The following is a 14569-nucleotide window of genomic DNA, read 5'->3' as shown; positions in this document are numbered from 1 at the left end:
AAAGTCACTGCTGACTCTTAAGGGACACAGATGGTCGTACTTAAAGGAAAACATCCAAGTTCAACAAGAATTCTCCAGAGTATGTCACATGATGCGCTCTGCGGTTATGCCAAGTGCAGTGTAACGAAATACAGATATGCTTGGCTGCAGTGGCTTCAGTGGGGATATGGCTACCAATTGAAGTGTATGAACTGACATGGAGCATGACTCAGGCTATCCACTCATTACTGCCTTTAGACATCCAGTGCAAGTCTATAATTTACAATTCTGTAGGCTCCCTCCCGCTATTCGGACCCCCTCGCGTGGCCACATGCTAAGCTCTGCGCGTCATACTCTTGATCCATCAGTGACATTTCTGCAAACACGTGTTCAACCGACAACATGTGAGGGACAACATACATCTTTGATGGCTCTCTGTGGTTGTGAGTGAGCTGCGAGAGCGGTGAAGCTGCAATACCAGTTTCTGGTTTATTTTGGATAGTGAGTCTTTGGTGGTGTTGTGGTTCATATTGCTCAGTTTGACGCAGCGCTGCATTCACAATTCTACTCTGACTGACTGGAGAGCAGCCACGGATGAGTGTCCTGATACCCCTTCCTCGGCTTCACTTGCTGTTGACGATTTTCACCGACCAAAGTCAGGTACTGTTAGGTTCCCAGAGTGCTAAGCAAATACCATATGGGCCATGTCTCAGTGCCTTAGTTCCAAACACTGCTGCATTATACTCCACAGTCTCCCTTTTGCTGCAGAGGCCCATTTTCTTGCTGCCCTCGAATAAAATTAGTCTTTGCTTCAATGTGGATCTGGTTGACCAGCTTCCAGAGGCCCTATAAGGTGGAGTAGGACTTGGCTATGGTGACTGAAGTGTTGATTTGTTTTTGTTTTGTTACTTTGGATTCTTTAATTTGCAGCCAAATCTTTGTTACACTGAGACACATTATTATATTATTATGTCCATGTTGTTTGAATGAACAATTCTTTCAAAAGCACCACATGAGAAAGCACCATTTGGTCACAAGCGTGGATAAAAATGACCCATTCATGATTCACTCCATAATCCCTTACTGTTCAAAACCTTTGGCTTCTTAAGTGGAGCAGTGACGCCCCAAAGGAAACGGCCTCGCATTCCTAGCACTTTAGTTTATTATTGGAAAAATACGTCACTCTAAATGATTGGCATTAAAGGATGTTTGAGAGTAAGGTCTGACCATGTAGGAGAAAATAGGTGACACAGGCATAGCCCCTCCCAACTCTCTTTTTAAATTTCTTCTTTCTGGTTTTTATAGTCAACCAACAATTACGAAGCTGTAATTTAAATTCTCAATTACAATATTTAAGGGGAAACAAAGGGTGAAGACTACAATATGCAGTTTCTTAAATTTCCCATTTTTGCATGGCTCTAAATATCATTAGTTCACTGTCTGAAGGGTGCATTGCTGTAGTGAATATTGTTGTGCCAAGAGACAATTGACTGCTATTATAGACAACATGTCCGGATTGGGTCCAAAGTGTGAAGATTTAGTGTGAGCGCCAATATTATCTAGCACTTCCATAACCCTCTTGGATGGAATTCACCAGAGTTGTACAGGTTGTGACTGCAATGCTCTTCTACTCCTCCATGAAGACATCACGGATATTAGACACATTTTGCCCTCCGCCTTCCCCTTGAGGATGCCCCACAGGTGTTTAGTTGGTTGCAAGTCTGGAAACATACTTGGACACTTGTGCAAGGCACAATTATCTTTGCATGTACTTGTGTTCATAGCTATTCAGACAATAATGGCTGCATGTTGAGTCGTTTTCAGTGCATAGACACTGTACCCGTAACATGAACAGGACCAGCAGAGAAAAAGGACAAGCCAACACTGGAATAGGTGGTAGCTGAGCCTATAAGATAAATGCAACAAACGAGCATCATTGTAGGCGCAATCCTTGGGGGCCTTGGCCCGTAACCATGGCTTGTGGATGTACCGTGGGAACAGGAAGTACAAGTTATTGCGGATACGGACCATACCAATCTCCAGGCTGAAACAGTCTATCTAATCTTCAAGTATGTGTATGTGTTGTTTGGTTTGTCTGCACAAATGATGCAGTCTTGTGCCATCTAGGTCAAATAGTTTTATGATGGCAGTGGAAAAAGTCACACTGAGAAACTGCTATTAGTGTTTCCTGTGTAGCATCTAGTCTACAGTTTTGTTCTGGACTTCACCTAAAAGTCAGAGAAGCCTAGTGCAGATTGCTTACTTTCTTGACACGTGAATCACACAACAGCAGAGCCTCGACTTGGAATGTGAACAGATGATGTTTGCTTTTACAAAGGTCAAAACTGATTCACACGGACAAACTGAAGGTTGATGCTGATGCCTCATCCAAAAGGCATCAAAACAATCGCCTCTTGGATGTCCTCACATCCTAACCTGGCAGTGGTTAAGGGTCTGTTTGGGCTGCTGTTTATGAGGGCCAGGATCGTTTGGGCCAAACATGTGCAGTGCCGACTTTGAGGAATCCAAGAATATGTGTTATCCGTGTATACTGTTGCCGAAGCGCTGTCACTTTTGAGATACCAAAGTCAAGAGATGAGTTGCCTCATCACGAGATGTTTGTCCTAATCCCAACACCTCCAAATGGTGTGGATAGTGGGGGATGGTGTTTTTGGGTCATTTATTACAAACACAGCACTGGCTTCCCAAAGGAAATTCAATGTTTATAAAACAAAACAGTAAACATATTAGCTAATGTTTCAACGGTATGTTATGAAGGGGAATTCGGGTGAGAACAGATGCTTGTAATGAAGATGCGCAGAAGTAGTGGACTTCTGAGACTCAAAACCAAGGGAAAATAATGACAACATTTTGCCTGGACTCACAAAAACAGTGTGCTTCTGGGAAGTCAGCTGGTTCTCACAAAGTCTTCAGCAGCCTCTACATAAATTTTTTATGTTGCAGCACTGCAAATGAAATCCTACAGAGTCAAAGAACAAAACAACCCGGCATGAATCACATGCTTGCTTAAGAGCAACAAGGTGCAATAACAACACACAGACAGCAGGTGACGACAAATTCTAATTGTTGTGAATGGATGCCGTACTGTAATAGTTCAGTGAAATAATCTGTTAAAACCCATAATTAAGTGCATCTTTGACTATAAGTATTGTACATTACAGTATTAGGGTAACAGTCAACAACAACAAAATATACTGGAAAAAATCCCAAAATTAGTTTTTACAAACAGAATAATGACAAAAATCAGCCAGCATACTTAACACAGTATTAGGCATCACTCACCGGGCTAATGTTAGCTTTTGAAGCCTTTATGAACGACTTTTTGTTGGGTTTATATCGAATCTCCTCCACAGTCTAACGCTGGTTGCTTTCGCTGACACCCAGAAATTCAACGTTCACACAAGGCAAGCCTTCTGTCACAAAAAGGCTTCACACATGATTTACGAGGCAGCGGTGAGATTTAAGACCACTGCTTAATAAAGAAGAAGAACAACAAGATATGAACGTAGTTTATGGCGTCTCACTTGTAAAAGTCGTAACGTCAGTTAGTCGTTGTAAATTTTCCGACAATCAGCGAAGGCATCACGAGGAAGTTTACTTCCGCGTTTAGTGAACGCACGGGAAGTTCGGAAAAATGTCGCCTGTTGCTGATTGTTTTCTCTGAAGCAGATAATCTTAACAGTTGTTCAGTTCGACCGCAATGAGTTGTGGAAACAAAAGAAGGAAACTTTAACTAAAGAAAAGTCGTCGAAAGTTTTGTTTCACCTCGCGCCATCTTTTTCTTTACAATGGGATGTTGTAGCAGCAAAGAGGTAGGTTAGCCAGCATGAAACATTGGGTGTGTTGAATCTGTTGTGAGTGTGTCTGTGTCTCGTGTGTGTACCATTCACGTGACAAAGACAGAGGCGGCTTGTTTAATCACCAACACTGCCACAACAACGGACTCAGAAACGGGCTTTGGGGGTCGACACACTGTGCCGCTCTCTCAACGTAAAAACACTTCTGCATAACTTCCTGTCTGTGTTCATGTCGTGGCAGAGTAAACGTGACTGGAATCCGCTGGAGGAACGAAGCTGCACGGATATCCCATGGCTCATCATTTTCATCCTCTTCTGTATTGGGATGGTATGTGCAAAATGCTATGCTGCATTTGTAATAGTTAATGCATTGTACATTATCACACACTACTAACAACAATTTGCAATACCTTGCTACATAGTTTATGGACTGCTAACTATTGCTTCCATTAAAAAAAAATGCATACATGTATGATTTGCCCTATCACGACTGACCGAGTAAAACAGTATAACCGAGTACAGTAGATTACATACCGAGATGCCCATAAATAATGTATACATTCATAAATATGCCTATTTCTGACACACTAAGGGGGTATATGACAAAGCAAGTTTAGTGGTTTAGCGAGGTCTGCTGAGTTTCTGAGGGGACATGGAGAAAAAGTAGATTAATATGACATCAAATGCCTTTTTCATGTGAATGTGCATATAGCACAAAACCAAAAAACAGATTTGACAAAGTAAGTTGATAAACCACCGTTGTGGGACCAATTAAGTGTGATTGCGGTTAGCCACTTTGACCATATATTCCCTAATTGCCATCTTACACCTGCATCTTGTTGTTGCGTACATTCATTCATTTTCTACCGCTTACCCTCACGAGGGTCGCGAGGGTGCTGGAGCCTATTGCAGCTGTCTTCGGGCGAGAGGCGGGGTACTCCCTGGACTGGTCGTCAGCCAATCATATAAACAAACAACCATTCACACTCACATTCATACCTATGGACAATTTGGCGTCGCCAATTAACCTAGCATGTTTTTGGAATGTGGGAGCAAGCCAGAGTTCCCGGAGAAAACCCACGTATGCACGGGGAGAACATGCAAACTCCACACAGAGATGGCCAAGGGTGGAATTGAACTAGGGTCTCCTAGCTGTGAGGCCTGTGTGCTAACCACTCATCCGTCGAGCAGCCTTTTGTGTACATATATGCTGTGAAATTCTGTTACACATTTGTTATTGTATTGTCAAGTACTTTTACAGATTTAGGGGGAATAAGATGGGTTTCATGCAAAAAAATGCCTTTTTCTGGCAGATTCACAAAGCTAAACAAATGTTCAGTATGAGTAAATACAGTGCTTCTTTTCATTGCCATTCCTCACCATGAAAACATAGAACATTAAACTTAGTTAATCTGTAAACATCATGTAAAAATGTTAAACAATTTGGGTGAGGATTGGCAATGTTTTTATACCAAATGATGTAAATTTTATGGGACACGCTGTATGTTAATGATATCCATTGTGATTTGCAGGCATGTATTTGTGGCTTCACCATCGTCACCGGAGCTACCACACGGCTTATCTATGGATACGACAGCTATGGTAACATCTGCGGTCGAAACAACACCAAGATCCAGGGAGTTGACCTCAGTGGCCGGAACATGGTAGACAACAAGTGAGTTCATACTGTACTATATCTAACACAATCACTAATTGATTGCTTGATGGAATTTCTTAAAGTGTTTTAAATTACAAATGACGTTGAACTTCTGTGGTTGGTTTTCCTGTAAAAAATAATGTAAATAGTATTCATCTTCCAGGGTCAAACTGTCACCATTGCACTGTTCACACTTCCACACAATTGAACAATTTAGTGCTTGAATTTGATTTTGTAGTTAAGTGAAAGTGCAGGAAGTCTGTATACTCTTCAACAAATGCTGTGATTGTAATTCTGATTGATTGAGCTTGTTACATACATTCCTGCATTGACTTGGTTGTCATAGTAAAGTAGCCTTCAGGGCGTCATGCTTGCTTCTTGTATGCTCTTGCTAACATTCTTCACATTCTGAACGAATGACAGATTCGTCTATTTCTATAGACTATTTCTTTTCATACTATTTCATTCACTCTCCATTTATGTATTAATAACACTATGCTGTAAGTATGTGAAGGTTATGATGGTAATGATCTTCATTTCTGTGGGTGCTAGCTTTCCAGCAGAATGCAGTCTACAGGCGCAGTATTGCTCAAACAATGGCTCGTGTTTTACCGAAGCCTGATTTGCCATCTAGACTTTCCTGATACAAAGAGGCAACTGTGCAGCCAGGGTAGCAAATGTCACCGTATTTCATGTTCTGCCCTCACTGAAAAGTCCCAGCTTTCTGTGGAATGACTAAACAGGCTCCTGCTCTAACCAAAGGCAATTGCATGTGTAAATATAAAAAGTTTTTTCTGTATGTCTCTTAGGTATGTATTTTTCCTGGACCCGTGCAGCATTGACATCATAAACAGGAAGATGAAGAGCATTTCCCTGTGTGTATCAAAATGCCCTACTACTGAACTGAAGACACACTATGATTTGAAGCAGTTTGCTCTGAATAATGGTGAGAAAAAGAACAAAAGACTGAATTGTCAGTCATGATAGACAAATTACATTTGTAGTGCCCCCTTTGGGTGATGCTCAAAATGCTTTAGAAGACATGTAATACAGATATCCGCAAAGTTTCATAATCATTAGACAAACGGGTAATTACTTATGGGCAATTAGTATTAAATAGTATCATACCTTATGGCGATTATGTTTTTTAACAAATCATGACGTGTAATTGCCATTCGCCAAAAGGTGTGGTGATTCGACTAAACAGGCAAAAGTTACAGTGGCGGTTGAAGTCAATTGCGACATCATGCAATGTCCTAATTTTGTAATCTGTTACTGCCACATTTTAAGTATGCCAGTATGATTTCTTTACGCAGTGTTTCATTTCAAATTAAACTAATCATGTTAATTAATATTTTCATAAAAGGATCTGCACTCTGCACCTATGATATTAGTCCAACAAGATATCCGGGTCACGCAGACCGATTCACTAAATGTCCCAAGCTTCCTGTTCCACCAAGGTAATCAGATGTTTTCTCTTAATAATAATGATATGAAAAAAACTAATTGGGATTTTTTTCCCTCTTCAGTAAGTCAGTGCCTTTGTCCCGTCGTTGCATACCAGCGGACATCAGCTGCTATGCAGAACTGGCCGTCTCCTTCTTCAACTTAGTTATTGACAACAATATTATTAGCCGAGTGGTTGCGGGAGTGATGGCCAGCAAGGATATCATTGTGGGACTCTGTGCGCTGTCCTTAGGTGAGACACACTGCACATATGGCTTACAATACATTTATTTCAGCATTCTAAGCAACGTATTGGTTACATTTCTTTCTTGCAGTTCTTTCCTTGATCATGATGGTGGTCATCCGCTACATCTCTAAAGTCATGGTGTGGATCATCTCCATTCTCACAGTCATTGGCACTCTAGGTGACCGTCAACAACAACACATACCGTACAAAAATCAGGCCATATACTGCACAACACTGGGCATGTGGCTTTTTGTGTGTTTTACAGGGGGAACAGGCGTCCTCTGGTGGCTGTATGTGGACCACAGGAACGCTCTTAACAACAACACCACCTCGGTCTTTGGAAAAGAGGTGGCAGCTGATAACGTGAAGGCACTCCTCGTGTATGCCATCTGTGCTACAGTTTTCACGGTATGACTGAACACAACTTAAACTATACTGGGAGATGCCTGTGTAAAATGTATTTAGTTTTGCTTTTTACATGATAATACGCAAGCATTTGTTACCAATTGTGGTTTAAAAGAAAAGTCTGGACAAAAAAGTTTTTTTCAAAATTACCCTGTGAAACTTGTCGGGCACTTAATTTCAGTTTGCATGATCACTTGAAACTTTTACTCATTTCTAAGGCTTGTGGAACAAATTGTGCCCCACTTCCAGGTGGTTCTCCTGCTGGTCATGGTGTTTATGAGGAAGCGTGTGTCTCTGACAATTTCGCTGTTCCACGTGGCTGGAAAAGTGTTCATCCATATTCCCCTGCTGGTCCTGCAGCCTTTTTGGACCTTCCTCTGCCTCATGCTCTTCTGGGTCTATTGGCTGGCTGTGCTCCTCCTCCTGGGACTGGCAGGTGAAATGCAAGTTTGTTCCACTCATAATAGTTGGTATAAAAAGCATGTACTGCAGTTCTGGACGCTAAATTAGCCGTGATACTATTTCCAAGCAAGTTTCATTTGAGACATTTTGTCCTGGTCTAGTGGCGTGACTTCACTCCCACATCCGGAATCTTGTGCCAGTCTCGTGGTGTGGGGGATGCAGTCAAAGGATCGTTTCACTTCTCATCTCCCACTTCTCTATTGCACTGCTAATTCAGATTTCCAGCAATTTAAAGTTTATATAAACATTTTTATTTGTTAATAGGGAAATCATAAGTGTAAAAGTCAGTCAGTCTCATAATTCATATCAGTTGGTTAGATGGCTTCATCGCCCCATTAGATTCACCTCTGCAGGCTAATAGGAGCCAATAAAAGGCTTATATTGAAGGTAAGATAAGATATGGCTTTATTCGTCCCTCAGTGGGGAAATTTGCAGAACATTCTGCCTGTACCAAGCTAATAATCAATATGCGTATTATTGTTGTAGTTCAGAGCTGTTTCAACCATTTTGCTTGCTTGCTTTCTTTAGCTACAAGATGAAATATTCAGCAGATGAAACTCAAAAAAGCCATCTACTTAATTTCCTTCAACAGGAAGTCCGGTGAAGAACAACTCCACAAATTTGGTTGAGTACCAGATGAGCGGACCTGCTCGGTACTTGGTGTGGTATCATGCTGTGGGTCTCATCTGGATCAGCGAGTTCATCCTTGCCTTCCAGCAGATGAGCATCGCCGGCGCTGTTGTCACTTACTACTTCACACGGTAGTAATAGACTTATTATTAGCATACACGCTAAATTAACTTATTAACTAGACCTTAATACAATATTCTAGTATTGGTTCCTCTGGACAATATGGATATACCACACTTACTGTCATAAGTAGTTTTAGTGTACTTCTTTTTACACTTAGTTATAGCAGACCTCTTATCTTTGTGTTTCAGGCAAAACAAGAGTCACACACTCAGGCTTTGACTTTAGAAAAGAGCAATCAACATTTTCGCATCTGATATCTTGCAAAGCTCCTACCATACGTACACACAAAACCTAGTGACAAAACAGGGAAACTACAAATACTAGCTGCAGGTGTGACTGTCCAGCGCAGGCCATATCATTTTGCTGTGTGCTTCACAACTTGATCATCAAACAAGGCTAACGTCAAATGCAAAGCTTGTCCCTAAAGTGTATTTTGTTACCTTATTTAGTTATTGGAAATGCACATGTAGCAGTCAATGCCTGTGACTCAATTTGCAGTAGTGTTTGTGACATTTGTCAGTTGATTGTTTATACTTCTCTACTTGCCTTATCTTTTTTCGCATCAACATTTACAATAAAATTGCTCCTTAGGCATCCACCCTTCCATGAATCACACGTGCAAGGAGTGATGCCACCTGGGTGGATCTTGCCCTGTTTTACATTATACGAACAAAATTCCACTGTATTAAAGAATATAAATATAATGCTCAATTATTACTATTACTACTACAAATTGATAACTTGCCACAATTAAAGTGTTTGACTTCTACTTGCAGGGATAAATCTCGACTGCCATCCACTCCCATTCTGTCGGCCATGCTGCGTACCCTCCGCTATCACCTTGGTACTCTGGCCAAAGGCTCTTTCATCATCACAATGGTCAAGATTCCTCGTCTCATTCTGATGTACATTCACAGTAAACTCAAAGGAAAAGTAAGCTTTGGGATCATCACTGTGGTTTTTAAATCTTTATGATGGTGAAGCTTTGGTAAAGATTCTTTTCCCTTAGGAGAATGCGTGTGCCCGCTGCATGCTAAAATCATGCGTGTGCTGCTTGTGGTGTCTGGAAAAGTGTCTGGCATACTTAAATCAAGTAAGTCAAAGCCAGTAAGTAACGAAAGGAGAAAATTAACAGGATTTTAAGAGGTGTCCTTTTTTTTTTTTATTAGAATGCTTACACGGCCACAGCCATAAACAGCACCAGCTTCTGCACCTCAGCACGTGATGCTTTCACCATCCTGGTGGAGAACGCTCTTCGAGTGGCAGCCATCAACACCGTGGGCGACTTTGTCCTCTTTTTGGCAAAGGTACCAACCTCAATCATCCTTTGGGCTTGCCGTTTCATATAACAACCCTCTCTGGCGTCTGTGACAGGTGCTCATCGTGGCCTGTACGGCCTTTGCCAGTGTGCTGGCGCTCAACTACCACAGGGAGTACACCGTGTGGGTGCTTCCTCTCCTCATCATCTGCCTCTTTGCCTACATGGTGGCCCACTGCTTCCTCTCTGTGTTTGAAAACGTGGTGGACGTCCTCTTCCTGTGTTTCGCCGTTGACGCAAAGTACAACAACGGCAGCCCTGGAAGGGAATACTTCATGGACAAGTCTTTGATGGTACATTTTCTATGTAAGATATGTTGTTAATGGTCATAGGGAAGCCTGAGCCTATCCCAGCTAAGATGTGGGGTAACACCCTGAACTAGTCACCAGACCACCACAGGACACAGACAACCATTCACATTCACACTGATGGACAATTTTGAGTCTTCAGTTAAAATGCGAGGCACTTTGACTTAATTTGTGATCTGATACAGTCTCTGTTGGTCTTCTCAGGAATTTGTTGAAAACAGCAAGAAAAGGGGTCGGTACAAGCCAGAGGACGGAAGCGGACGAGAAATGAAGGCCATGGTGAGTTCAGAGCTCTTGTTGCATCAGTGATAGCTGCTTGATTACTAAATGTACATTTTTGTTCTCTTCTAGGCACATTAAGGGACGCGTGACAAAATGAGAGACGAACCAATTACATCATTACTAATATGTTGTGCACAATGTGCCTTTTTTTGTTTTGTGACACTAAGGTTTGGGGTTGTGCTCTTATTTTCTGACACTCCTAGTAAATATTTTATTACATTTTAAATAGTATTTAACATGGTTTAACATGTTGGCTTGTAATTCTAAAACGGTCAAGAGCGCACATGTTTAAGCTTTGCAATAACCTTTTGACTCTTCAAGCTGTATATTACTTGTTTTTGTACTTGAAATAAAACAGAAATATGTCATGAGGTCTGTAATCTTTTTTTTTTTAAGACATAGTAAAAGCTCTACAGTCATCCCTCACTATAGTGTGGTTTGATTATCGCTCCCTGACGCTACAGTAACACTGCATGAAATCCTCGTTGGCGTTTCTGACAGTGTATGAAACTCAAATTTAAACACATTTGACCTGGAAATCATAAGATTAATTAGCAATTATGTCCAATATTTCAAGTTAAGCAAAAAAAAAAGCGTATGTGTCCCTTGGCTTCAGGTAAATGTCTGAAGGGGTACGCCAATGAAAAGTTTATGAACCACTGATATACAGCTACAACCTACTTTCTAGGTTGTACACCACCCTTTCTAAACAGCAGAGGGCAGCACTTGAATTGACTTTAAATGAACAAGCAAGGCACACAAATTTTTCGAGTTAAAGCACCATTACTCATGCCTAAAAGTGAGTGATTAAGCAATTTTGCAATCTTTTCATGTGGTCTCATGTACTATACTACCTCCTGTTAAACATTAACAACTCACATTCCTCTCATTTGTGTTAAGATGCATTCACAGACCAGCTAAAAATTGTTAAAATTGCTTAACTTTTAATATAACCGTCTTACTGATGCAAACATGACTGCCTCTTCCCCTGCTTTTGCTTTCCAGCGCGCCATTGAGCAGACAGGAATCATGCCACTAAGCAATTAGGTTATTGATGGGAAAGCTCTCTTTGTGTGTTGCTGCCCGTCTCCTCCCATAAAACACACGGGAGTACAGAAGAGCATGCTTGATAGCCAGCTGTATAAGTCACCGCTAAGTGATCCCTTTAGTACTTACAGTGCTCCAACCATTCCTGGAAGCCCTTTGTTAAGAGAGACGAAAAGACCGGAAAATCACCTTTTTGTCAGCTCTGCTCCACACATCATTACTTAGTTTTACTTAGATACTTTTCCATTGCTTGAAATTGTCTATTAAAATCTTTACCTTTACCCTTCTTGGGAGACAAGTGTGATTTTGTGCCAAAGGGACGCTAAATGCTCATTATATACTCATCACAATTTTAAGACCAGTTGAAAGATTGCAATAATTTACATTTTGCACTGTTGGATCTGAAGCAGGTTCAGCAAGTAGAGCTTCAAAAGGCAAAAAAGACTGAGTAAGCATTTTTTTTGTAAACAACCATTAAACTGAAATGGGCTGTTCATTAGCTGATGAAAACTTTAAAGACACACAAAGACCTGATGTCTATTTTTGTAAACTTCCTCGTCATCTATGCTAAAATGTTCTCAATTGGATTTAGTTCAAGAGAACACCAAGGATGGTCCTAAAGAGATGTTATTCCTTTTAGTCCTTTTGTCAGGCACGCATTGTGAACTTCAATCATTACTACACAGACAAGGGCCTTCAGACATGAGGGATGCTCCTGGCAATATGTCCAAGCAAGTCGCCATTTGACACCCCTGCACAACCTGAAGCTCCACTGGTCATGGTGTTTTGAAGGAGACAAGGCCTTTGACTTTTTGTTTTTTGTTCTTAAAACCCTTCAGCACCAGTAACAACCTCATATAAGCCAAAGATCATCCCGTGTCTTGACGGACATCCAATCAGATCCTCAGGCTCAGGGCCGGTGACATTTTTGTATGTCTACTACTTGACTTTTTTGTTCTATAACCCTTTTAAGAAGCTTCTTTTAATAACTTTAAAATGATGTTTTGCTATTCAAAGAAATTGATTGTGTAAATACCTGACAGAAAATTACATTGACTCCACATTTTTGCCAAGGATTTTTTTAAGTTTGTGCCAATAAATTTTGGATTAACTGATGAAAGTCCTATTTCGCTTTAATGTGTGTTTGCAATAATTGTCAAATTATTGTTACTCCCATTTATTTTTGCATTTTGAATCTCTACTTTGAACCTCCTTAAGATCCAACAGTACAAAAAGTTAATTATTTCAGTGTTTCAGCTGGTCTTTGAATTATCATCAGGAACGTACAGTAGGTCCCGTATGGTACTTTTTTATTTTTGCAATTTTAAATATCAAAAGGTCCCACAATAGTGTCTGAAATCTAGTCCGTTGCTGAAATTTAGACAGTTCGAAATTGCATTTTTTTAATGCCAAACACAAAATAATGATTTGCCCTCAGATGGGAGGAGAAAAAAAATATCCACTTCAAATGCTAAATAGTTTACAGCCATTAAACCTGTCCTGTCTAACTCACTAATGTGTGTGCTGATTCAGCCACAGTAAGATGAGCTTCCTGTGAGTGTGTGTGTGTGTGTCAGTGTATTGACTAACAGTGACCATTAAAGTGAGACTTTCTGCCTTCTCAGCTACAAATAAGATGGAAAGAGCTCAGAGTGATGTTGTAGAATCCCGAATTTACACACACAAACGTTTTTGGCTATGACTGTATGAAGTCGGGGGGGTAATGCCAGTGCCACCCTGCGCTACATTTTCATGAACAATAACAGTACAAGCAATACAGCAGGGGTGTCTCTTTTGACGATTTTTCACCCTTTTTGTGTGGTTCAGTTCACAAGTAGAAACTAATAGTCATGGCCAAGAAAGAGTCCAAAAAAATTGTTTGAAAAACATGTCTGACATCAAGCAAAATGTCTTTGCAACTGATTTCCCATTCATAATTGACATTTTGTCTTGTCAGTAGCTGTCAAGTATTTTCTGTCATAGGGGATGGATATTTTTTCACACCCCCCACCAATGTAAAATACTATTGAGGATCAGTCATGTATAATTTATCTGTACAAACCACTGTATGAGTTGCTGGCACAGCATCATTAAAGAATAAAGCAGACCTTGAAGAAATTTGAGTATATACATACAGTTGAGAAGCTCTGATCTACATCATTTTTACCATCTGAAGTAGCTGGTATTCATTTTGTGTATTGAGATCAAAATAAGCTTACTGGAGTACATCATCACAACACAAAGTCAAATCAGGGCACTAAAGAAAAACACAACTTGCGTCACTGACACAGGCTTATACGGAAAAAAAAAACTACTTTCCCCAAAAAAAAAAAAAAGAGTGCTTCCTGTAAATTGAGGCACTTCCCATCAGTGTCCCCACATTCCGTCTCCACAGATTTTTCTATCGTTGGCCCTTGTCCAACAACATGGAGGAAATGAACCTGAGAAAGCATCTATGCTATTTCAACACCATGCACATACATACAGGAAGAGAGCAAGTGTGTGAAAACAAGCATTTGATATTGACTCAGTGGTGCTTGCCAACAAATACACACACTCACCCTTAGATAATTGGTCAAATGGCTAATTAGTTGCCAAGTGTGCCTTAATGGCAGCCATGTTTTTCAATCAATCTCGTTGAAATTTTACCTTTGCTTATTTGGCAGTCCCTTAAACTTGTATAACACATTTTTTGTGATTCAACTAAAAGCCAAGTGGGCATTGAGCAGTGAGCTGCGTGAGAAATTGAAAGTAAATTCCGATTTATATGGTTTAATCTCAGCACCACCTGTCGTGTCGTGTCAGAAAAATAAAAGCACAGGCAACACAGTACCACATAGTTGGTTC

The 14569-nt window shown here is 40.6% G+C and overlaps 2 protein-coding genes across 3 annotated transcripts in view; one reads left to right on the top strand and one right to left on the bottom strand.

Moving 5' to 3' along the window:
- The window catches only part of dlc1 (DLC1 Rho GTPase activating protein), a 93402-nt gene that overhangs the window by 78414 nt on the left and 419 nt on the right, over positions 1–14569 (bottom strand). The gene's annotated exons all lie outside the window — the stretch shown is intronic.
- Positions 3605–11043, top strand: LOC131141926 (choline transporter-like protein 1). The gene is made up of 16 exons (XM_058091633.2): positions 3605–3812; positions 4039–4125; positions 5330–5472; positions 6264–6400; positions 6821–6914; positions 6984–7153; positions 7236–7325; positions 7413–7555; positions 7802–7988; positions 8607–8775; positions 9544–9700; positions 9777–9860; positions 9937–10074; positions 10142–10378; positions 10598–10672; positions 10745–11043. Exons 1-16 carry the CDS (start codon positions 3789–3791, stop codon positions 10751–10753), a joined length of 1944 nt encoding a protein of 647 aa, XP_057947616.2. The 5' UTR covers positions 3605–3788; the 3' UTR covers positions 10754–11043.

The sequence above is a fragment of the Doryrhamphus excisus genome, linkage group LG9 (assembly GCF_037039965.1).
Source record: "Doryrhamphus excisus strain RoL-2023G ecotype Guam linkage group LG9, RoL_Dexc_Guam_v1.1, whole genome shotgun sequence".
NCBI lineage: Eukaryota > Metazoa > Chordata > Actinopteri > Syngnathiformes > Syngnathidae > Doryrhamphus > Doryrhamphus excisus.
Note: the sequence above shows the minus strand (reverse complement) of the source record. Positions and strands in the feature narration are given on the sequence as shown.

Excerpts from the sequence above, each read along its gene's own strand:
- LOC131141926 (XM_058091633.2), top strand. The coding sequence starts at position 3,789 with ATGGGATGTTGTAGCAGCAAAGAG. Across the intron at positions 6,401-6,820 it reads GCAGTTTGCTCTGAATAATG|GATCTGCACTCTGCACCTAT; the intron begins GTGAGAAAAAGA and ends TTTTCATAAAAG. Across the intron at positions 6,915-6,983 it reads AAGCTTCCTGTTCCACCAAG|TAAGTCAGTGCCTTTGTCCC; the intron begins GTAATCAGATGT and ends TTCCCTCTTCAG.